General features: G+C 43.1%; 1 protein-coding gene across 1 annotated transcript in view; it reads right to left on the bottom strand.

Annotated features, from left to right (window-relative positions):
- Window positions 1–23,477, bottom strand: part of LOC121548675 — a 30,828-nt gene extending 7,351 nt beyond the window's left edge. The window contains exons 1-5 of the mRNA XM_045210041.1: window positions 23,387–23,477; window positions 20,619–20,678; window positions 19,154–19,213; window positions 17,685–17,744; window positions 16,213–16,272 (exon numbers count right to left, since the gene is read on the bottom strand). Of these exons, the coding sequence (XP_045065976.1) occupies window positions 16,213–16,272; window positions 17,685–17,744; window positions 19,154–19,213; window positions 20,619–20,678; window positions 23,387–23,477 (331 nt within the window). The remainder of the gene's footprint in view (window positions 1–16,212; window positions 16,273–17,684; window positions 17,745–19,153; window positions 19,214–20,618; window positions 20,679–23,386) is intronic.
- Between the last annotated feature and the right edge of the window lie 1,012 nt (window positions 23,478–24,489).

Here is a 24,489-nt window from a genome sequence, read left to right as displayed (position 1 = left end):
TTTTCCCCCACTGTATGTCTGTCCTGTGCAACTACTTGCAATGCATCAGTGCAACAATGTTATCATAACTGTCCAAAAGTGATCACACCAATGCTCTTTCTCTCCTCAACTTTCCCCGATATGCATTTTCTATGCTTTTGGCCTGTTTTACATTCAGTAGTTAACAAGAGCAAGCCTGCTTCTTTCCCTGAATAGGCAATTAGGCATAGTATAACAAATAATCAAAATATATGTCCTATAGCTTTTGTAGCCTATAGCTTTTCCTGGGATTTCACGAGAAGAGGAATGGCCTATTCTGGAGAGGCTTGAGTAGCCTATTGCCTGTTGTGCACAAAAACAGATGGAAGAGAGAGGCTAGTGATGTGTATCCGAAGTAAAAAGCTATATATTAGCTAGATATTAGGCCATTCATTAGCTAAATATTAGGACTATAGGCTAAATATTTACCTGTCAAAGTGCAAGAAAAATGAAGTAACAGATTATGAAATGGCAGCTCTTCTGTCCAAAAGATTGGCCGTTTCGTAGGCGTAGGCGAAGGCATGAACCTATTCAAGTAAGTAAGTAAATACATTTTGAAAATGTTTTTAAAAAACAATTATTATTAGCTAGCAGGCCACTGTCTGTAGGCTAATGAGATGCTTGTTAGTTAGCTAGCTAGCCAACTTTACATACTATAGCTAAGTGAAGTACTGTATCATCAGCTAGTTACCTTCATATTAGCTATATCTTGATGTAGAGAGATAATAGTCAGGGCTGTCTAATTGTAATAAAATGAAGCCTGTTTCTTTGTGATGTCTGTCTTCAGATATGGAGAGATGCAAAAGCCTGTCTGCAGATGAAGAGGTCCCAGTGAATGTCCCAAGAGACTGCTGGCACATCCTTGTATGCCATGGTTTGTACGTGTACTTATGTTAGCTAATGTTTTATAAAACAATATAGTTAAAAGTCACACAAAATGTAGGCTACAAACGTATTACAACTGTAGCAGGCCAATCCTTCTCCTGGAGGTATGCTGGGTGTGCAGGCTTCTGTTCCAGCCCAGCACTAACACACCTGATTCAACTTATCAAACCAAATGAGTTGATAATAATGTGTATTATTGCTGGGATGGAATAGAAGTCTGCTCACCCCGTAGATTAGAGAGTATGGACTTTTTTGTTCACCTGAAATTATGCTTACTGAGATGTCTAACATTTACAAACAAGTTCGATTATTTGTACATTTTTTTATTATATTTTGATTCATTCAATGTTGATTCATTGAAGTGAAGTGTTTAAACTTGTTTTAATTGTTAACTTAAAACTTTATTCAAGATGAACTAGTGTCAATGTTCATTCATCACAGATAACCTTTTTGTCCAGTTGTGAGCTCTCCAATCGGTTATATTTGATTGTCACTGTCTCAGGATATCAGCCATGTGAACCCATTTTGCAGCTTATCATAATGGCATGCTTCACCAATGCAGCCAGAAGCGTACAGTATAATGGCATAACTGGCCTATTGTGCATGTGCAATCAATGTGCCCTTTGTCATTGTACATCTGAAGCAGAGAATAGCTAAACTCACACATAATTTGCATATTGATGAGCTAGCTATATGTTCTCAATTGAAAATGATACCAGTAGATATTGTATAAGCCAGATTTTCTACATTATTTTTCTGACATGAAAATTGTTTTGTGCAAATGCAACCCTTGTATTCTAGGTAAAGTACTGTACATAAAAATAAGGAGCTGGCCATTTGTAGGCTATTTAAACATGTCAAAAAGGAAATTACTGTGGTGTGGGGAGCTTTGTAATTCTCCCTCGTTTATTTGATTTTAGAACACAGAGACAAAATCTGAAGGTCAATGGCTTGGAGGGGGATTGCAGAGATGTTGGTGTAGATGGTGGGTAAAGATTTGCACGACAATGTTTGCAAGTCAAAGCCACAATTTCCTTTACCCAAAGTACCCATTCATGTGCATGAAGGCCTATGCATTTTACAGGAAGTGAGCTACACTATATATACAAAAGTATGTGGACACCCCTTCAAATTAGTGGATTTGGCTATGTCAGCCACACCCGTTGCTGACAGGTATATAAAATCAAGCACACAGCCATTCAATCTGCGAAGAAAAACATTGGCATTAGAATGGCCTTACAGTAGAGCTCAGTGACTTTCAACGTGGCACCGTCATAGGATGCCACCTTTCCAACAAGTCAGTTCGTCAAATGTCTGCCCTGCTAGAGTTGCCCCGGTCAAATGTAAGTGCTGTTATTGTAAAGTGGAAATGTCTAGGAGCAACAACGGCTCAGCCATGAAGTGGTAGGCCACACAAGCTCACAGAACAGGACCGCCGAGTGCTGAAGTGCGTAGCGCGTAAATATCGTCTGTCCTCGGTTGCAACACTCACTACCGAGTTCCAAACTGCATCTGTAAGCAACATCAGCACAATAACTGTTAGTTGGGAGCTTCATGAAATGGTTTTCCATGGCAGAGCAGCCGCACACAAGCCTAAGATCACCATGCGCAATGCCAAGCGTCGACTAGAATGGTATAAAGCTCGCTGCCATTGGACTCTGGAGCAGTGGAAACTCGTTCTCTTAATGCAAATATCATGGTACAGCTATATGGACACTCAATCACTATGGTATTTTTAATTGGTAAATTTACAAACATATATTATGATAAATAGATTTAAAACTTGTATCTCATTATGGTAAGTGGTGAAATAAGTATAGCCAGGTATAACTGTAATGGCTTTGCAACTCTGCCTAGAAGGTCAGCATCCCGGAGTCACCTCTTCACTGTTAACATTGAGACTGGTGTTTTGCGTGTACTATTTCATGAAGCTGCCAGTTGAGGACCAGTGAGGCGTCTGTTTCTCAAACTAGACACTCAAATGTATTTGTCCACTTGCTGAGTTGTGCACCGGGGCCTCCCACTCCTCTTTCTATTCTGGTTAGAGCCAGTTTGCGCTGTTCTGTGAAGGGAGTAGTACACAGCGTTGTACGAGATCTTCCGTTTTTGGCAATTTCTTGCATGGAATAGCCTTCATTTCTCAGAACAAGAATTGACTGACGAGTTTCAGAAGAAAGCTATTTGTTTCTGGCCATTTTGATCCTGTAATTGAAACCACGATTGCTGATGCTCCAGATACTCAACTAGTCTCAAGACGGCCAGTTTTATTGCTTCTTTAATCAGCACAACAGTTTTCAGCTGTGCTAACATAATTGCAAAATGGTTTTCTAATGATCAATTAGCCTTTTAAAATGATAAACTTGGATTAGCAAACACAATGTGCCATTGGAACACAGGACTGATGGTTGCTGATAATGGGCCTCTGTACGCCTATGCAGATATTCCATAAAAAATCTGCTGTTTCCAGCTACAATAGCCATTTACAACATTAACAATGTCTACACCGTATTTCGGATCAATTTGATGTTATTTTAATGGACAAAAAAATTGCTTTTCTTTCGAAAACAAGGACTTTTCTAAGTGACCCTAAACTTTTGAACGGTAGTGTACGTATATGTATTTATATGTATGTATGTGTACATGTATGTGTATGTACGTATACAGTGAGGGAAAAAAGTATTTGATCCCCTGCTGATTTTGTACGTTTGCCCACTGACAAATAAATAATCAGTCTATAATTTTAATGGTAGGTTTATTTGAACAGTGAAAGACAGAATAACAACAAAAAAATCCATAACAATGCATGGAATTTTTTTTATAAATTAATTTGCATTTTAATGAGGGAAATAAGTATTTGACCCCCTCTCAATCAGAAAGATTTCTGGCTCCCAGGTGTCTTTTATACTGGTAACGAGCTGAGATTAGGAGCACACTCTTAAAGGGAGTGCTCCTAATCTCAGCTTGTTACCTGTATAAAAGACACCTGTCCACAGAAGCAATCAATCAATCAGATTCCAAACTCTCCACCATGGCCAAGACCAAAGAGCTCTCCAAGGATGTCAGGGACAAGATTGTAGACCTACATAAGGCTGGAATGGGCTACAAGACCATCGCCAAGCAGCTTGGTGAGAAGGTGACAACAGTTGGTGCGATTATTCGCAAATGGAAGAAACACAAAATAACTGTCAAACTCCCTCGGCCTGGGGCTCCATGCAAGTACTCACCTCGTGGAGTTGCAATGATCATGAGAATGGAGGATCTTGTCAATGATCTCAAGGCAGCTGGGACCATAGTCACCAAGAAAACAATTGGTAACACACTACGCCGTGAAGGACTGAAATCCTGCAGTGCCGTCTGAAGTTTGCCAATGAACATCTGAATGATTCAGAGGAGAACTGGGTGAAAGTGTTGTGGTCAGATGAGACCAAAATCGAGCTCTTTGGCATCAACTCAACTCGCCGTGTTTGGAGGAGGAATGCTGCCTATGACCCCAAGAACACCATCCCCACCGTCAAACATGGAGGTGGAAACATTATGCTTTGGGGGTGTTTTTCTGCTAAGGGGACAGGACAACTTCATCGCATCAAAGGGACGATGGATGTAGCCATGTACCGTCAAATCTTGGGTGAGAACCTCCTTCCCTCAGCCAGGGCATTGAAAATGAGTCGTGGATGGGTATTCCAGCATGACAATGACCCAAAACACACGGCCAAGGCAACAAAGGACTGGCTCAAGAAGAAGCACATTAAGGTCCTGGAGTGGCCTAGCCAGTCTCCAGACCTTAATCCCATAGAAAATCTGTGGAGGGAGCTGAATGTTCGAGTTGCCAAACCTCAGCCTCGAAACCTTAATGACTTGGAGAAGATCTGCAAAGAGGAGTGGAACAAAATCCCTCCTGAGATGTGTGCAAAGCTGGTGGCCAACTACAAGAAACGTCTGACCTCTGTGATTGCCAACAAGGGTTTTGCCACCAAGTACTAAGTTACGTTTTGAAGAGGGGTCAAATACTTATTTCCCTCATTAAAATGTATATCAATTTATAACATTTTTGACATGCGTTTTTTTCTGGATTTTTTTGTTCTTATTCTGTCTCTAACTGTTCAAATAATGTTTGCGAGAAAAAAAACATATGAGGGATTGGAAGTGATGCAGACAATTACATTTATGGAAGTTACAATCTATCTGCAACATTAAAGCTGATCACATGCTTCACCATCTGGCAGTCCAATGGACAAATCTGGTTTTGGTGGACGCCAGGAGAACGCTACCTGCCCCAATGTATAGTGCCAACTGTAAAGTTTGGTGGAGGAAGCCACAAATGGTGGCTTTGATCACTGTTTTGAGGTTTAGGTTGCTTGATGTTCATAGCTAGCTAGCAGCACAAGCAAAAATGGTTGTGCAAATCTCTCTTCACCCACCTTCACCCACCATCAACACCAACAATCCTCCTCCATGCCATTGACTTCATTATTTTGTCTCTGTATTCCAGCAAAGCAAAATCATATAGAATTGGAAAACCAGACACAGCAATGATTGGCTTTCCTCCTTCTCTTTTGGTTGTGCTTGTCTGGAACTAACGACAGGCGGAACTTTTTCAAGCAAACATCTGCTCCTCACCTGATTGGTTAACCGCAGTGGTGGTCGCGTGCAATTTGCATGAAGTAGAGTGGAGCTGTCTTTTTTTATCGCTCTACTAACAGGGTTCGCACCGCTCACCTTCCCACAATCCCTTGTGTATTGCTCCGCGTGCTCCAGTTGAAATGTAATGGGCGAATTCGGAAGTGGTGGAAACCCTACGCGGCCACCTACGGTGGCAGATTGACGAGGGCGGCATTTTCTGAGCTAAACTGACCAAGACGCCTCCAACAACAACATATAAATCCTCACATATTTCTGCCCCAAAACAATGACAATTTCTCTCAACCAGTGGCATATGGGCTTTTTAGGTAAGCATTGATGCCGCCCTGTGAGAAGCAGGGGGGCAAAATATTTTGTTTGTCTATTCCCAGCGCGTCTCTCCAGGGTGCGGTTGGAGAGCCGCTTCGCTGAGGCGCTCCACCAAGGTTCCGTCAAAAAAATATCTAACATAAATCATGTAGCAGATATAGCATATGGTAGAAAGAGTGTGGCCTTTTCTGTAGCCTACAGGATGGAGATAAATGTATGACAATGTAATGAGACTGACACGTTTTACATCATGCAGGTTTCTCTGATCAAATAGCCTAACCTAAATGGCGCCCAATCAAATAAAGAATGCACTGTCAGGTTAACAAACAAAATAAATAAATATGTCATTTAGCAGACGCTTTTATCCAAAGCAACTTACAGTCATGCGTGCATACATTTTTGTGTATGGGTGGTCCCGGGGATCGAACCCACTACCTTGGCGTTACAAGCACCGTGCTCTACCAGTTGAGCTACAGAGGACCACAACATATCCTGAAAAGAGGACAGGTCAAAGTACAATGGACAATATGGAATGGACAATCACAACTGTTGTCCAGGAGTTTCACTCCATTGTCATGATCAGTGGTTTCAAGTTTGTATGCTTAATTTTTGACAAGCTGATCATAGCGAAAAATTAAATACTTCTGCATTTCCAGCTGTGTTCACACATTGCAAACAGGCTCATGATAACTCCTGATAAAGTTGGGTAGCTGATATTCAGAGCTTAAATTGACAAATTGATTAGGACTAATAAAGCCAATGCAATGGCCTGTTTACAAAGGGTGGGCCTACCACATGGATGGGCATGCCTAAAATTCCAATGAGGGCCGACATGGTAGGCTACACCCCAGTAAGCACGAGACTACGTCTTCTGGACATCTTTTTCCGGTCCTTCCCAGACCGGACAACTTTTTTGGGTGTTTTACAAAAGGTAGACTTACCACATAGTCATTCATATAATTCAATTTAAGGCAACGCTGTAGGCTACACCTCAGTAAGCACGGACCGACGCCCACGCTTTTTGCAAATCTTTTTTTGGTACAGTCCGGACAGGCCTTGATTTCCACTTCCATGGACATTGGTTTTTGGTCCGGACCAAATCTGAACCAATCATAGACGTCTATGTTTGGTTCAGATTTTGTCCGGTCTGGACCAGCCTTGATTATGTGTTTTCAACTTTCATTCAGAACCAAAAATTAGCCTGATTTCAATATCCGGAAAATACATATTTTAAACGTCTGGAATATACGTGTTTTCAACATTAGAAAAATAAGTATTTTCAACTTTCATTCAGAACCGAAAATGAACCTGATTTCAACGTCCGGAAAATCCGTATTTTTCAACATCCAGAAAATATGCCTTTTCAACGTTCTGGAAAATATGTATTTGAAATGTATGGAATATACTTATTTTTACCTTTCATTCAGAACCTAAATTGAACTTAACTTCAACGTCTGGAAAATATGTCTTTTAAATGGAATTTTTCCAGTTTTTCAGGGGCAGCATTTTTTGGTCTTGCATGAATGGCAAGGACCCTGCCCTGTTTCCTCCAGGCTGCACTCTGTGGTTCCCAGGCACACAAACCTCCACTATTTACTACATTTACCAGACACTCTTATCCAGAGCAACTTACAGTAGTGAGTGCATACATTTTCATATTTGTTCCTACTGGTCCCCCGTGGGAATCGAACCCACAACCCTGGCGTTGCAAGTGCAAGTGCCATGCTCTACCAACTGAGCCACACATACTAGGCCTACGTTTTTAGACAAGAAAATTATTGGGCTACAACAACACAGTGCAATGAGGAATGTATTATTGTTATCAAGTGAATATACTATTATTGTCAATAGGCTGTAAACTGCAGTGATGTATAGGTAATTTGAATAACCACTCACACATCCTGTTTTGTTTCATGACGAAATAACTGCATAGGCCAACAGTGTAGACTTGATTATGCAACTATTTTGATCAGTTTGGGTCTATTCTCGACAGTTTAGAAGGTCCAGAAAGGTACATTAGCAGGCCACTCATATGATGTAGGCCTATTTTGTCAGGATGTAGCCCGGTGTTAAGATAGGCCTACTATAGGAAAATATGAGCTTCTCCTTTCCAACTCTCTGCCCGTTAATGCTGTATGTATCCTTTTTTACATTCAGCAAACAGCAGCAAGCGTACATCTCTCCTCCTATACACTATTAGTAGGCAAAATAAATATGTCTGAATAAGTGTCCAACAAGCTTTTGTAGTCTGGCTATTCCTGGGACCGTGGCAGCGGAGAGGCCAGGTGTGTAATTGCACTACAGAAAAATGAAGACAGACACGATTGAGATGTAGCCTATAGCCAAAATGTGAAGGGTATGCATATTAGCGCATAATTAATAAACTAAACGTTAGACTTCATACTGCAGTGAATATATCCTGTCAATTTACACAGTGAAAGAAAAGAAAAAAGTTGATCAGATACACTATGTGGGCTACGGAGGCTGCGCTGAGTGCACTCCCTCCCAATCCCTGGGTATGCAGTTGGAAAAGCTACCCTATTGTTTCAGTTTTTTAGGGACAATAAATGTATCCTACCTAGGCTACAACAACACAATGTAATGAAGAATGTTATTGTTTTCAAGTGAGCACAAAACTGTAGGCTGTAAACTGCAGTCAATAGCCTATGTTATTGGTATGCTTGTCATCAGCAAAGACTAGGGAGTTTTGGGGGGAAAAAAGAAGCGGAATAGAGCTAAGCACAAGCAAAATCCTAGAGTAAAACCTAGTTCAGTCTGCTTTCCACCAGACACTGGGAAATACATTCACCCTTCAACAGGACAATAGCCTAGAACACAAGGCCAAATATATACTGAAGTTGCTTACCAAGACAACATTGAATATTCCTTAGTGGCCTAGTTACAGTTTTGACTTAAATCGGCTTGAAAATATATGGCAAGACTTGAAAATGGCAGTCTAGCAATGATCAACAACTTGACAGAGGTTGAAGAATTTAAAAAAGAATAATATGCAAATATTGTACAATCCAGGTGTGCAAAGCTCTTAGAGACTTACCCAGAAATACTCACAGCTGTAATCGCTGCCCAATGTGATTCTAACATGTATTGAATCAGGAGTGTGAATACTTATTTAAATGAGATATTTCTGTTTTCACTTTGTCATTATGGGCTATTGTGTGTAGATGGGTGAGACATTTAATCCATTTTGAATTGTAACACAACAAAATGTGGAATAAGTCAAGGAGTATGAATATTTTCTAAAGGCAATTTTTCGGGGTAAATACAGGCGAATATATAATGAAAACGTCATGCCAGGGTAAGCCTACACGAAACACAGCCCTTATTTGAAGTGTCTCTAAAATCCCCTATGGGAAAATGTAATGATGGAAAAACGATTGGAACCATTTCCGTGTTTGACCACTAGGTTTTATGGGTATTATGGCTCATACTGTGGTACTCTATTGAATGTTGAGATTCCCGCAATGGCAATTGCAAGGAGTGGCAAGGAGTGGAATGTTAGCTAAAGAGACTGGCACTCAAACTATGTACTCCCTGCATTGTTGTTGAAAACAAACAGGGTGACCACTTTTCATTGGTGAATAAGGGTGACATCACAGTTCAGAATAGATGCACATCCACTGACTCACTCGGTGTTGCCTGTAGAGTTTACTCTACTCCAATATCTAGACAAGCAGTACTTCCTATAAATATGTTTGGGTGTCACGGTTTCGGCCGAGGCTGCCTCTCTTCCTTGTTCGGGCAGGCTTCGGCGTTCGTTGTCTCCGGAATACTAGCTGCCACCGTTGCATGTTTCTATGTTCGTTTGCTTTTGTCTGTTTGTTGTGACACCTGTTATCGTTTAGTGTAATTAGTGTCCTATAAGTTTCTCGTTGTGTTTGTCTAGTGTTGTGTGTGATTGATTTATTTCTGTCGTGTGTTGTGCTTGTAGAATTACTTGTTCGCTCGGTTGAGCTTTACTCCACTGTGTTGGAGCGTTTACGCACCTGTGTAGTGCGCCTTTTGTTTTGTCGCCTTCGTGCGTAGTTTCGCCTTCGGGCAAGTTTGTTCGAATTTTCCTTGTTGGAAATTGCACTAAAGTCTTTTGGACTATACTTCGGTGTCCTGCGCTTGATTCCACCACTACACCCACCTACAGCATTACTGACAAAATCACACACCATCAAGAATGGAATCAGCAGGAGCCGCAGCAGCCCAGGCGACGCTGGAGGACAGGGTCCGTGAACAGAGTGACCAGATCCTGCAGATGGGGTCCGCACTGCAGGAGGTGATCACCACCATCCGAGGCTGGGGGACTCCTCCACCGCTCCGGAACCCAGAGGAGTTCGACTCTCGCTCCCGAGGGCCTACGATGGGACCGCGGCCGGGTGTCAGGGATTCCTTCTCCAGGTGGAGCTGTACCTGGCCACCGTGCACCCGGCGCCCTCGGGACATGAGAGCGTGTCCGCCCTGATCTCCTGCCTTTCCGGGAAGGCGTTGGAATGGGCCAACGCAGAGTGGAGGAGGATCGACGCGGACACCATCACCTACGACGAGTTCTCCCGCCGCTTCAGGGCGGTGTTTGACCATCCCCCGGAGGGGAAAGCGGCGGGGGAGCGTCTGGTCTTCCTCCGGCAGGGGAAGAGGAGTGCCCAGGAGTTCGCCCTAGAATTCCGTACTCTAGCGGCGGATGCAGGGTGGAATGAGCGGGCTCTCATCGATCACTACAGATGTAGTCTACACGAGGACGTCCGTCAGGAGCTGGCCTGTAGGGACACCAGCCTCTCGTTCGACCAGTTGGTCGACATGTCCATCAGGCTGGATAACCTGCTAGCTACCCGCGGACGTTCCGAGGGGGGTCCGTCCATTTCACCCTCCAGCGCCTCCGAGCCGTGCCCCATGGAGCTCGGGGGCGCTGGCGCTAGAGAGAGGAGGGGTCGGCTTACGAGGGGGTCCATCTCCTGCACCAACTGTGGTCGGGGAGGAAACACTGCGGCTAGGTGCTGGGGATGGCCTCTTAGGGGAGAGGACGACAGGTCCCGACTGGGGAGTCCTTCCAGGTGAGTAGGCGCCCCACTCACCCAGAGCTCTCTGTTGCACATTTCTGTATACCTGTGCGTTTTCCACAGGTAGCACCTCATTCCCAGCATAAGGCGCTGGTAGATTCAGGCGCGGCTGGGAATTTTGTTGATAAGAAGTTTTGTTTAGCCTTAGGGATTCCCCTTCTCCCTGTTGATGTCCCTTTCCCCGTTCATGCCCTAGATAGCCGTCCGTTGGGTGCGGGCTTGATCAGGGAGGTCACTGCGCCACTTAGGATGTGTGCGCAGGGGGGTCATCAGGAGATGATTCAGCTATTTCTGATCGACTCGCCTGCGTATCCGGTGGTGCTGGGCATGCCCTGGTTGAGTACCCATAACCCATCTATTTCGTGGCAGGAGAGGGCTCTGATGGAGTGGTCTGCCCAGTGTGTGGGTCGATGTTTGGGCGTTTCCGTAGGGGCTACCTCGGTGGAGAGTCCAAACCAGGTGCCCGCATTGCACGTTCCCCCTGAGTATGGGGATTTGGCTATTGCGTTTAGTAAGTCGAGGGCGACGCAGTTGCCGCCCCATAGGCAGGGAGATTGTGCGATAGACCTCCAGGCAGGAGCTGCGCTCCCACGGAGCCATGTGTATCCTCTGTCTCAGGAGGAGAAGAAAGCTATGGAGACTTACATAGAGGAATCTCTGAGACAAGGATACATACGGCCTTCCACTTCCCCTGCGTCCTCGAGTTTCTTTTTTGTGAAGAAAAAGGATGGTGGTTTACGCCCCGTGCATCGATTACCGTGGTCTCAATCAGATCACGGTGAAGTACAGTTATCCACTCCCGCTGATTGCGACCATGACTGAGTCATTGCATGGGGCGCGTTTCTTCACTAAATTAGATCTCAGGAGCGCGTACAACTTGGTGCGCATCAGGGAGGGCGATGAATGGAAGACAGCCTTTAGTACCACCTCGGGCCATTACGAGTATCTTGTCATGCCATACGGGTTGATGAACGCTCCGTCAGTTTTCCAATCATTCGTGGATGAGATCTTCAGGGACATGCAGGGGCAGGGGGTGGTTGTGTACATAGATGACATTCTCGTGTACTCGCCTACCCGAGTCGAGCATGTGGCCCTGGTGCGCAGAGTGTTGCGGAGGCTGGTGGAGCACGACCTGTATGTTAAGGCAGAGAAGTGTCTGTTTTTCCAGGAGTCGGTCTCCTTTTTGGGGGTATCAGTTGTCTGCGTCAGGGGTGAAGATGGAGGTAGACCGGGTGTCAGCCGTGCGTAATTGGCAAACACCAACCACTGTGAAGGAGGTGCAGCAGTTTTTGGGGTTTGCGAATTACTACCGGAGGTTTATCCGGGGTTTTGGACAGGTGGCAGCTCCCATCACGTCTCTTTTGAAGGGGGGTCCGGTGCGTCTGCAGTGGTCTGCTGAGGCGGACAGGGCGTTTGGGAGGCTGAAGGACCTGTTTACCTCGGCCCCGGTGCTGGCGCATCCGGATCCCTCTTTGCCATTTCAGGTAGAGGTGGACGCGTCAGAGGCCGGATTAGGAGCCGTGCTTTCACAACGGTCAGGCGCGCCACCTAAACTCCGCCCCTGTGCTTTTTATTCCAAGAAGCTCAGTCCGGCGGAGCGAAACTATGACGTAGGGGACAGGGAGCTGTTAGCCGTGGTACAGGTCCTAAAGGTGTGGAGGCACTGGCTTGAGGGGGCTCAACACCCTTTCCTCATTTTGACGGACCACCGTAACCTGGAGTACATCCGGGCAGCGAGGAGGCTGAACCCTCGCCAGGCAAGATGGAATATGTTTTTGACCCGGTTTACATTTAAGATCACGTACATCCCTGGGTCACAGAACGGTAAGGCAGATGCACTGTCTCGGCGGTATGACACGGAGGAGAGGTCCGTGGAGCCCACTCCCCATACTGCCGGAGTCGTGTCTGGTGGCACCGGTAGTGTGGGAGGTCGATGCTGAGCTCGAGCGGGCGTTACGCACCGACCCTAGTCCACCGCAATGCCCGGAGGGTCGGAAGTACGTTCCGCTCGAGGTTCGGGATCGATTGATCTATTGGGCTCACACGTCACCCTCCTCTGGACACCCTGGTATCGGCCGGACAGTGCACTGTCTTAGTGCCAAGTACTGGTGGCCCACGTTGGCAAGGGATGTGAGGGTTTATGTTTCCTCCTGCTCGGTGTGCGCCCAGTGTAAGGCGCCTAGACATCTGCCTAGGGGTAAGTTACTACCCCTGCCCGTTCCACAACGACCATGGTCCCACCTCTCGGTGGATTTCCTTACTGACCTTCCTCCTTCACAGGGGAATACCACTATACTGGTCGTTGTGGACCGGTTTTCTAAGGCCTGTCATTTGCTCCCCATGCCGGGCCTTCCTACTGCCCTGCAAACTGCCGAAGCACTATTCACCCATGTGTTCCGGCACTACGGGTACCCGAGGATATTGTGTCTGATCGAGGTCCCCAATTTACCTCCAGGGTCTGGAGAGCCTTTATGGAGCGGTTGGGGGTCTCGGTGAGCCTCACCTCGGGTTACCACCCGGAGAGTAATGGGCAGGTGGAACGCGTGAACCAGGATGTGGGTAGGTTTCTTAGAACATACTGTCAGGACCGGCCGGAGGAGTGGGCAAGGTACGTTCCCTGGGCCGAGATGGCCCAGAATTCCCTACGCCATTCCTCCACTAACCTAACCCCTTTCCAATGTGTGTTAGGTTACCAGCCGGTTCTGGCACCTTGGCAGCTGAGCCAGATCGAGGCTCCTGCGGTGGATGAGTGGGCGCGGCGCTCGGAGGAGACATGGAACGCTGCACACGTCCACCTGCAGCGGGCCCTCCGTCGTCATAAGGCGAGCGCCGATCTCCACCGCAGTGAGGGACCAGTGTACGCACCTGGTGATCGAGTCTGGCTCTCTACCAGAAACCTGCCCCTCCGCCTGCCCTGTCGGAAACTGGGTCGGCGGTTTGTAGGGCCATTTAAAGTCCTGAGAAGGTTGAACGAGGTGTGTTACAAATTACAACTACCTGTTGAATATAAAAGTATTAACCCCTCGTTCCATGTGTCTCTTCTCAGGCCGGTGGTAGCTGGCCCACTCCAAGAAAGTGAGATCAGGGAGACTCCTCCGCCCCCCATTGGACATCGAGGGGCACCGGCGTACTCCGTGAGGTCCATCTTGGATTCGAGACGTCGGATGGGGGGTCTCCAATATCTAGTGGAGTGGGAGGGGTACGGTCCGGAGGAACGGTGCTGGGTGCCGAGGAGAGACATTTTGGACCCGTCTCTCCTGACGGAATTCCATCGTGGGCACCCAACGCACCCTGCTCCGCGTCCTCCTGGTCGTCCCCGAGGCCGGAGTCGGCGCACGTCTGGAGCCGCGCGTCAAGGGGGGGGTACTGTCACGGTTTCGGCCGAGGCTGCCTCTCTTCCTTGTTCGGGCAGGCTTCGGCGTTCGTTGTCTCCGGAATACTAGCTGCCACCGTTGCATGTTTCTATGTTCGTTTGCTTTTGTCTGTTTGTTGTGAAACCTGTTATCGTTTAGTGTAATTAGTGTCCTATAAGTTTCTCGTTGTGTTTGTCTAGTGTTGTGTGTGATTGATTTATTTCTGTCGTGTGTTGTGCTTGTAGAATTACTTGTTCGCTCGGTTGAGCTTTACTCCACTGTGTTGGAGCGTTTACGCACCTGTGTAGTGCGCCTTTTGTTTTGTCGCCTTCGTGCGTAGTTTCGCCTTCGGGCAAGTTTGTTCGAATTTTCCTTGTTGGAAATTGCACTAAAGTCTTTTGGACTATACTTCGGTGTCCTGCGCTTGATTCCACCACTACACCGACCTACAGCATTACTGACATTGGGGCTGTTTTTACATTACCAGTCTTAGACTTCTTCTGAGTACTGGTGGTTGTCTTGACAGGATTCAGAGTTGGTCCATCTGAAAAACATTAATTAAAGTGTCTTGACTTTGATAGATACATTTTTTATAACCCAGTCTCAAGCATGAGGGACCAGCACTGACCCAACATTTGGGAACCATCTTTACAGGAGCAGTATTCATTTTATTTATCCAGATGGCACATGGAAGATGTACTATATCTGAGTTTTTTTAACCTGCCAAAACATGCAATAAGGCACTAAAGTAAAACTGCAAAAAATGTGGCAAAGAAATTCACTTTATGTCCTTAATACAACACCTTATGTTTGGGGCAAATCCAACACAACACTTCACTGAGTACGTCTTCATATTTTCAAGAATAGTGGTGGCTGCATCATGTTATTGGTATGCTTGTCATCAGCAAAGACTAGGGAGTTTTGGGGGGAAAAAAGAAGTGGAATAGAGCTAAGCACAAGCAAAATCCTAGAGTAAAACCTGGTTCAGTCTGCTTTCCAACAGACACTGGGAAATACATTCACCCTTCAACAGGACAATAGCCTAGAACACAAGGCCAAATGTATACTGGAGTTGCTTACCAAGACAACATTGAATATTCCTTAGTGGCCTAGTTACAGTTTTGACTTAAATCGGCTTGAAAATCTATGGCAAGACTTGAAAATGGCAGTCTAGCAATGATCAACAACTTGACAGAGGTTGAAGAATTTAAAAAAGAATAATATGCAAATATTGTACAATCCAGGTGTGCAAAGCTCTTAGAGACTTACCCAGAAATACTCACAGCTGTAATCGCTGCCCAATGTGATTCTAACATGTATTGAATCAGGAGTGTGAATACTTATTTAAATGAGATATTTCTGTTTTCACTTTGTCATTATGGGCTATTGTGTGTAGATGGGTGAGACATTTAATCCATTTTGAATTGTAACACAACAAAATGTGGAATAAGTCAAGGAGTATGAATATTTTCTAAAGGCAATTTTTCGGGGTAAATAGAGGAAATATATTATCAAAACGTCATGCCAGGGTAAGCCTACATGAAACACAGCCCTTATTTGAAGTGTCTCTAAAATCCCCTATGGGAAAATGTAATGATGGAAAAACGATTGGAACCATTTCCGTGTTTGACCACTAGGTTTTATGGGTATTATGGCTCATACTGTGGTACTCTATTGAATGTTGAGATTCCCGCAATGGCAATTGCAAGGAGTGGCAAGGAGTGGAATGTTAGCTAAAGAGACTGGCACTCAAACTATGTACTCCCTGCATAGTTGTTGAAAACAAACAGGTGACCACTTTTCATTGGTGAATAAGGGTGACATCACAGTACAGAATAGATGCACATCCACTGACTCACTCGGTGTTGCCTGTAGAGTTTACTCTACTCCAATATCTAGACAAGCAGTACTTCCTATAAATATGTTTGGGGCTGTTTTTACATTACCAGTCTTAGACTGCTCCTGAGTACTGGTGGTTGTCTTGACAGGATTCAGAGTTGCTCCATCTGAAAAACATTAATTAAAGTGTCTTGACTTTGATAGATACATTTTTTATAACCCAGTCTCAAGCATGAGGGACCAGCACTGACCCAACATTTGGGAAACAGCTTTACAGGAGCAGTATTCATTTTATTTATCCAGATGGCACATGGAAGATGGACTATATCTGAGTTTTTTTTTAACCTGCCAAAACATGCAATAAGGCACTAAAGTAAAACTGCAATAAATGTGGCAAAGAAATTTACTTTATGTCCTTAATACAACGTGTTATGTTTGGGGCAAATTCAACACAACACTTCACTGAGTACCACTCTTCATATTTTCAAGAATAGTGGTGGCTGCATCATGTTATTGGTATGCTTGTCATCAGCAAAGACTAGTGAGTTTTGGGGGGGGGAAAGAAGCGGAATAGAGCTAAGCACAAGCAAAATCCTAGAGGAAAACCTGGTTCAGTCTGCTTTCCACCAGACACTGGGAAATACATTCACCCTTCAACGGGACAATAGCCTAGAACACAAGACCAAATATATACTGGAGTTGCTTACCAAGACAACATTGAATATTTCTTAGTGGCCTAGTTACAGTTTTGACTTAAATCGGCTTGAAAATCTATGGCAAGACTTGAAAATGGCAGTCTAGCAATGATCAACAACTTAACAGAGGTTGAAGAATTTAAAAAAGAATAATATGCAAATATTGTACAATCCAGGTGTGCAAAGCTCTTAGAGACTTACCCAGAAATACTCACAGCTGTAATCGCTGCCCAATGTGATTCTAACATGTATTGAATCAGGAGTGTGAATACTTATTTAAATGAGATATTTCTGTTTTCACTTTGTCATTAAGGGCTATTGTGTGTAGATGGGTGAGACATTTAATCCATTTTGAATTGTAACACAACAAAATGTGTAATAAGTCAAGGAGTATGAATATTTTCTAAAGGCAATTTTTTCGGGGTAAATACAGGCGAATATATTATCAAAACGTCATGCCAGGGTAAGCCTACATGAAACACAGCCCTTATTTGAAGTGTCTCTAAAATCCCCTATGGGAAAATGTAATGATGGAAAAACGATTGGAACCATTTCCGTGTTTGACCACTAGGTTTTATGGGTATTATGGCTCATACTGTGGTACTCTATTGAATGTTGAGATTCCCGCAATGGCAATTGCAAGGATTGGCAAGGAGTGGAATGTTAGCTAAAGAGACTGGCACTCAAACTATGTACTCCCTGCATAGTTGTTGAAAACAAACAGGTGACCACTTTTCATTGGTGAATAAGGGTGACATCACAGTACAGAATAGATCCACATCAACTGACTCACTCGGTTTTGCCTGTAGAGTTTTCTCTACTCCAATAAATATCTAGACAAGCAGTACTTCCTATAAATATGTTTGGGGCTGTTTTTACATTACCAGTCTTAGACTTCTTCTGAGTACTGGTGGTTGTCTTGACAGGATTCAGAGTTGGTCCATCTGAAAAACATTAATTAAAGTGTCTTGACTTTGATAGATACATTTTTTATAACCCAGTCTCAAGCATGAGGGACCAGCACTGACCCAACATTTGGGAACCATCTTTACAGGAGCAGTATTCGTTTTATTTATCCAGATGGCACATGGAAGATGTACTATATCTGAGTTTTTTTAACCTGCCAAAACATGCAATAAGGCACTAAAGTAAAACTGCAAAAAATGTGGCAAAGAAATTCACTTTATGTCCTTAATACAAGACCTTATGTTTGGGGCAAATCCAACACAACACTTCACTGAGTACCACTCTTCATATTTTCAAGAATAGTGGTGGCTGCATCATGTTATTGGTATGCTTGTCATCAGCAAAGACTAGGGAGTTTTGGGGGGGAAAAAGAAGTGCGGAATAGAGCTAAGCACAAGCAAAATCCTAGAGGAAAACCTGGTTCAGTCTGCTTTCCAACAGACACTGGGAAATACATTCACCCTTCAACAGGACAATAGCCTAGAACACAAGGCCAAATGTATACTGGAGTTGCTTACCAAGACAACATTGAATATTCCTTAGTGGCCTAGTTACAGTTTTGACTTAAATCGGCTTGAAAATCTATGGCAAGACTTGAAAATGGCAGTCTAGCAATGATCAACAACTTGACAGAGGTTGAAGAATTTAAAAAGAATAATATGCAAATATTGTACAATCCAGGTGTGCAAAGCTCTTAGAGACTTACCCAGAAATACTCACAGCTGTAATCGCTGCCCAATGTGATTCTAACATGTATTGAATCAGGAGTGTGAATACTTATTTAAATGAGATATTTCTGTTTTCACTTTGTCATTATGGGCTATTGTGTGTAGATGGGTGAGACATTTAATCCATTTTGAATTGTAACACAACAAAATGTGGAATAAGTCAAGGAGTATGAATATTTTCTAAAGGCAATTTTTCGGGGTAAATAGAGGAAATATATTATCAAAACGTCATGCCAGGGTAAGCCTACACGAAACACAGCCCTTATTTGAAGTGTCTCTAAAATCCCCTATGGGAAAATGTAATGATGGAAAAACGATTGGAACCATTTCCGTGTTTGACCACTAGGTTTTATGGGTATTATGGCTCATACTGTGGTACTCTATTGAATGTTGAGATTCCCGCAATGGCAATTGCAAGGAGTGGCAAGGAGTGGAATGTTAGCTAAAGAGACTGGCACTCAAACTATGTACTCCCTGCATAGTTGTTGAAAACAAACAGGTGACCACTTTTCATTGGTGAATAAGGGTGACATCACAGTACAGAATAGATCCACATCAACTGACTCACTCGGTTTTGCCTGTAGAGTTTTCTCTACTCCAATAAATATCTAGACAAGCAGTACTTCCTATAAATATGTTTGGGGCTGTTTTTACATTACCAGTCTTAGACTTCTTCTGAGTACTGGTGGTTGTCTTGACAGGATTCAGAGTTGGTCCATCTGAAAAACATTAATTAAAGTGTCTTGACTTTGATAGATACATTTTTTATAACCCAGTCTCAAGCATGAGGGTTCAGCACTGACCCAACATTTGGGAACCATCTTTACAGGAGCAGTATTCGTTTTATTTATCCAGATGGCACATGGAAGATGTACTATATCTGAGTTTTTTTAACCTGCCAAAACATGCAATAAGGCACTAAAGTAAAACTGCAAAAAATGTGGCAAAGAAATTCACTTTATGTCCTTAATACAACACCTTATGTTTGGGGCAAATCCAACACAACACTTCACTGAGTACCACTCTTCATATTTTCAAGAATAGTGGTGGCTGCATCATGTTATTGGTATGCTTGTCATCAGCAAAGACTAGGGAGTTTTGGGGGAAAAAAGAAGTGCGGAATAGAGCTAAGCACAAGCAAAATCCTAGAGGAAAACCTGGTTCAGTCTGCTTTCCAACAGACACTGGGAAATACATTCACCCTTCAACAGGACAATAGCCTAGAACACAAGGCCAAATGTATACTGGAGTTGCTTACCAAGACAACATTGAATATTCCTTAGTGGCCTAGTTACAGTTTTGACTTAAATCGGCTTGAAAATCTATGGCAAGACTTGAAAATGGCAGTCTAGCAATGATCAACAACTTGACAGAGGTTGAAGAATTTAAAAAAGAATAATATGCAAATATTGTACAATCCAGGTGTGCAAAGCTCTTAGAGACTTACCCAGAAATACTCACAGCTGTAATCGCTGCCCAATGTGATTCTAACATGTATTGAATCAGGAGTGTGAATACTTATTTAAATGAGATATTTCTGTTTTCACTTTGTCATTATGGGCTATTGTGTGTAGATGGGTGAGACATTTAATCCATTTTGAATTGTAACACAACAAAATGTGGAATAAGTCAAGGAGTATGAATATTTTCTAAAGGCAATTTTTCGGGGTAAATAGAGGAAATATATTATCAAAACGTCATGCCAGGGTAAGCCTACACGAAACACAGCCCTTATTTGAAGTGTCTCTAAAATCCCCTATGGGAAAATGTAATGATGGAAAAACGATTGGAACCATTTCCGTGTTTGACCACTAGGTTTTATGGGTATTATGGCTCATACTGTGGTACTCTATTGAATGTTGAGATTCCCGCAATGGCAATTGCAAGGAGTGGCAAGGAGTGGAATGTTAGCTAAAGAGACTGGCACTCAAACTATGTACTCCCTGCATAGTTGTTGAAAACAAACAGGTGACCACTTTTCATTGGTGAATAAGGGTGACATCACAGTACAGAATAGATGCACATCCACTGACTCACTCGGTGTTGCCTGTAGAGTTTACTCTACTCCAATATCTAGACAAGCAGTACTTCCTATAAATATGTTTGGGGCTGTTTTTACATTACCAGTCTTAGACTGCTCCTGAGTACTGGTGGTTGTCTTGACAGGAATCGGAGTTGTTCCATCTGAAAAACATTAATTAAAGTGTCTTGACTTTGATAGATACATTTTTTATAACCCAGTCTCAAGCATGAGGGACCAGCACTGGCCCAACATTTGGGAAACAGCTTTACAGGAGCAGTATTCATTTTATTTATCCAGATGGCACATGGAATATGTACTAAATCTGAGTTTTTTTAACCTGCCAAAACATGCAATAAGGCACTAAAGTAAAACTGCAATAAATGTGGCAAAGAAATTTACTTTATGTCCTTAATACAACGTGTTATGTTTGGGGCAAATTCAACACAATACTTCACTGAGTACCACTCTTCATATTTTCAAGAATAGTGGTGGCTGCATCATGTTATTGGTATGCTTGTCATCAGCAAAGACTAGGGAGTTTTGGGGGGGGAAAAGAAGCGGAATAGAGCTAAGCACAAGCAAAGTACTAGAGGAAAACCTGGTTCAGTCTGCTTTCCACCAGACACTGGGAAATACATTCACCCTTCAACAGGACAATAGCCTAGAACACAAGGCCAAATATATACTGGAGTTGCTTACCAAGACAACATTGAATATTCCTTAGTGGCCTAGTTACAGTTTTGACTTAAATCGGCTTGAAAATCTATGGCAAGACTTGAAAATGGCAGTCTAGCAATGATCAACAACTTGACAGAGGTTGAAGAATTTAAAAAAGAATAATATGCAAATATTGTACAATCCAGGTGTGCAAAGCTCTTAGAGACTTACCCAGAAATACTCACAGCTGTAATCGCTGCCCAATGTGATTCTAACATGTATTGAATCAGGAGTGTGAATACTTATTTAAATTAGATATTTCTGTTTTCACTTTGTCATTAAGGGCTATTGTGTGTAGATGGGTGAGACATTTAATCAATTTTGAATTGTAACACAACAAAATGTGGAATAAGTCAAGGAGTATGAATATTTTCTAAAGGCAATTTTTCGGGGTAAATACAGGCGAATATATTATCAAAACTTCATGCCAGGGTAAGCCTACACGAAACACAGCCCTTATTTGAAGTGTCTCTAAAATCCCCTATGGGAAAATGTAATGATGGAAAAACGATTGGAACCATTTCCGTGTTTGACCACTAGGTTTTATGGGTATTATGGCTCATACTGTGGTACTCTATTGAATGTTGAGATTCCCGCAATGGCAATTGCAAGGAGTGGCAAGGAGTGGAATGTTAGCTAAAGAGACTGGCACTCAAACTATGTACTCCCTGCATAGTTGTTGAAAACAAACAGGGTGACCACTTTTCATTGGTGAATAAGGGTGACATCACAGTACAGAATAGATCCACATCCACTGACTCACTCGGTGTTGCCTGTAGAGTTTTCTCTACTCCAATATCTAGACAAGCAGTACTTCCTATAAATATGTTTGGGGCTGTTTTTACATTACCAGTCTTAGGCTGCTCCTGAGTACTGGTGGTTGTCTTGACAGGATTCGGAGTTGTTCCATCTGAAAAACATTAATTCAAGAATCATGACTTTGATAGATAAATTTTTTATAACCCAGTCTCAAGCATGAGGGACCAGCACTGACCCAACATTTGGGAACCATCTTTACAGGAGCAGTACTCATTTTATTTATCCAGATGGCACATGGAAGATGTACTATATCTGAGTTTTTTTATACCTGAGACCTTGAAGGTGAAATCACCACCATCTTCAGTGCCCTTGTCTTTAATATGTAGTTCAGTAGGAGAAGAACATCCTCTTTTAGTTTAACTCTTCATCATCAGACACATGCAGTATGCTTGTTCACTAATCACCAAAATCAAGAGAAAGGATCAGGTTTGATATCACTTTAATGTCATTAAAGTTTAGCTTTGGCAAGGGGACGTCAGCGTTACCTAGACAAGCAGAAATTCACATGGGTAGAGAGAAGTGTGAAGTGCACCACAGCAAATAAAAAATAAAAAACATGAAAGTTAGGCTGCAAATACAAATACTGTATATGCTCTGCGTATTGACCAAGGTAATACAGCTGACTTTGGCCCAATGCTGTACCTCCCAAACCATCTACTATACAACTGAGAATGGAAATAGTAGCAAATACAATACCAGCAGGGTGCCCACTTTTCATTGGTGAATAAGGGTGACATCACAGTACAGAATGAATCCACATCCACTGACTCACTCTATGTTGCCTGTAGAGTTTTCTCTACTGCAATCTGCTAAATCTTTCTCCAATCTCTAGAGCACTAGACAAGCAGTACTTCCTATAAATATGTTTGGGGCTGTTTTTACATTACAAGTCTAACTTAGACTGTTGCATAGTACTGGTGGTTGTCTTGACATGAATCAGAGTTGTTCTATCAGAACTGTCTGGAAATTCAAGTGTCTTGACTTTGGTAGAGCAAAAGTTTCAAGCCATTGGGACAAACCCTGACCCAGCATTTAAGACTGCTTTACAGGGATAGGACCCATTTCTACGGAACCAGATGGCACAATGACCATGTACTGCATATGCATATGTCATACAGATGATCTACAGATGAACACCACTAATGATCTGTCAGTTACACTTTCCATCAAAGGTGAGCAGAGAACACCTTAACGCGACTGTTCCATCAGGCTTTAGATCTGTCACTGGTGTTGACGAGGATACTGAAAAAGAAGACTAGTATGTACAGTATGTATTGAGTATCTGGGTGTACTCACTGAGTTGGAACAGTAATACTCACCAGTTAGAACAAACAGATGAACAGGAGCATCACCTCCATATTGTGGTCCACCCTCTGTAAGGAACTGTTGACAGATGTAGAATCCAGCATCCTCAGCTCTGACATCACTAACATGTAGAGAACAGTCAGACCCTAAACTCAGTCTGTCAGCTCTGTTGTTCTGTTTTTCCTTTTTCAACCTCCCCAGGCCAACTTCTTCAATAGTACCAGTAGATCCATCTCTGTTATAGTTCCATGTAGTTGAGGAACAGTTTGGATAAACCACATTGGTACACGGCAGACTGACATCACCTCCCACAATGGAGTACAGAGGAAGAGTGTTTCCACTGACACCTGACAAGAGAATGGCATCAGATGATTATTCACTGGTAATACAGATTACATTATATTTCATAGGTATTCTTATTGATATTCTTCACAGGTGTACTGAATAATAATAAAGTAATTATATATACAATAGTGAAGATAAAAGTAGACAGAAAAACAACAGAAATGTAAACATAACTTCAGCATATCTTTTTTTTCTCAGATGTATGGTTTTCCGTGTTGAATGTGAGTGATGGTCTCTTAATAAATAGTATTGTTATTCTCTCTCTCCTCTGTCTTACCTGTTAGCAGGTACAAAACAGTCACAAGCAGTCCCAAAAATGAATGATGGACGTTAGCCATTGTCCTCTCTCTCTCTCTCTCTCTCCTCTATCAGAGTGTCTCAGGACCATACGTTTCTCACCATACAGCAGTATCTCTATTCACCACTATGGCATCACTTCCTCTAAGAGGTCATGGTTTTTTCTGTAATGGAACAAGTATTAAAACGGAAAGCATTTCTGACACCTTGGTAAGAATGCTCCAGCTCACCAGCAGTTGAAGGCCTTATTCACATGTACTGTATGAGAGTGTGTAGTGATGATGTAGTGATGTAGTGAATTTGCCTTAATATGGTCATATTCACTTGATTGGTTAATCATAATTGGTACACCTCCGTTCCTCTAATTCTGTGTACATGCTGTCTTTCTTGAAATTGTTTACAGGATGGAAATAAGTCAAGTGACATAGTCAACATGTCAACATGACATATCAGTGGAATCAAGTCTCTTGTCTCTCCAAGGACTTGGAA

The sequence above is a fragment of the Coregonus clupeaformis genome, chromosome 33 (assembly GCF_020615455.1).
Source record: "Coregonus clupeaformis isolate EN_2021a chromosome 33, ASM2061545v1, whole genome shotgun sequence".
Classification (NCBI taxonomy): domain Eukaryota; kingdom Metazoa; phylum Chordata; class Actinopteri; order Salmoniformes; family Salmonidae; genus Coregonus; species Coregonus clupeaformis.
This window is presented reverse-complemented; position numbering and strand designations above follow the sequence as displayed.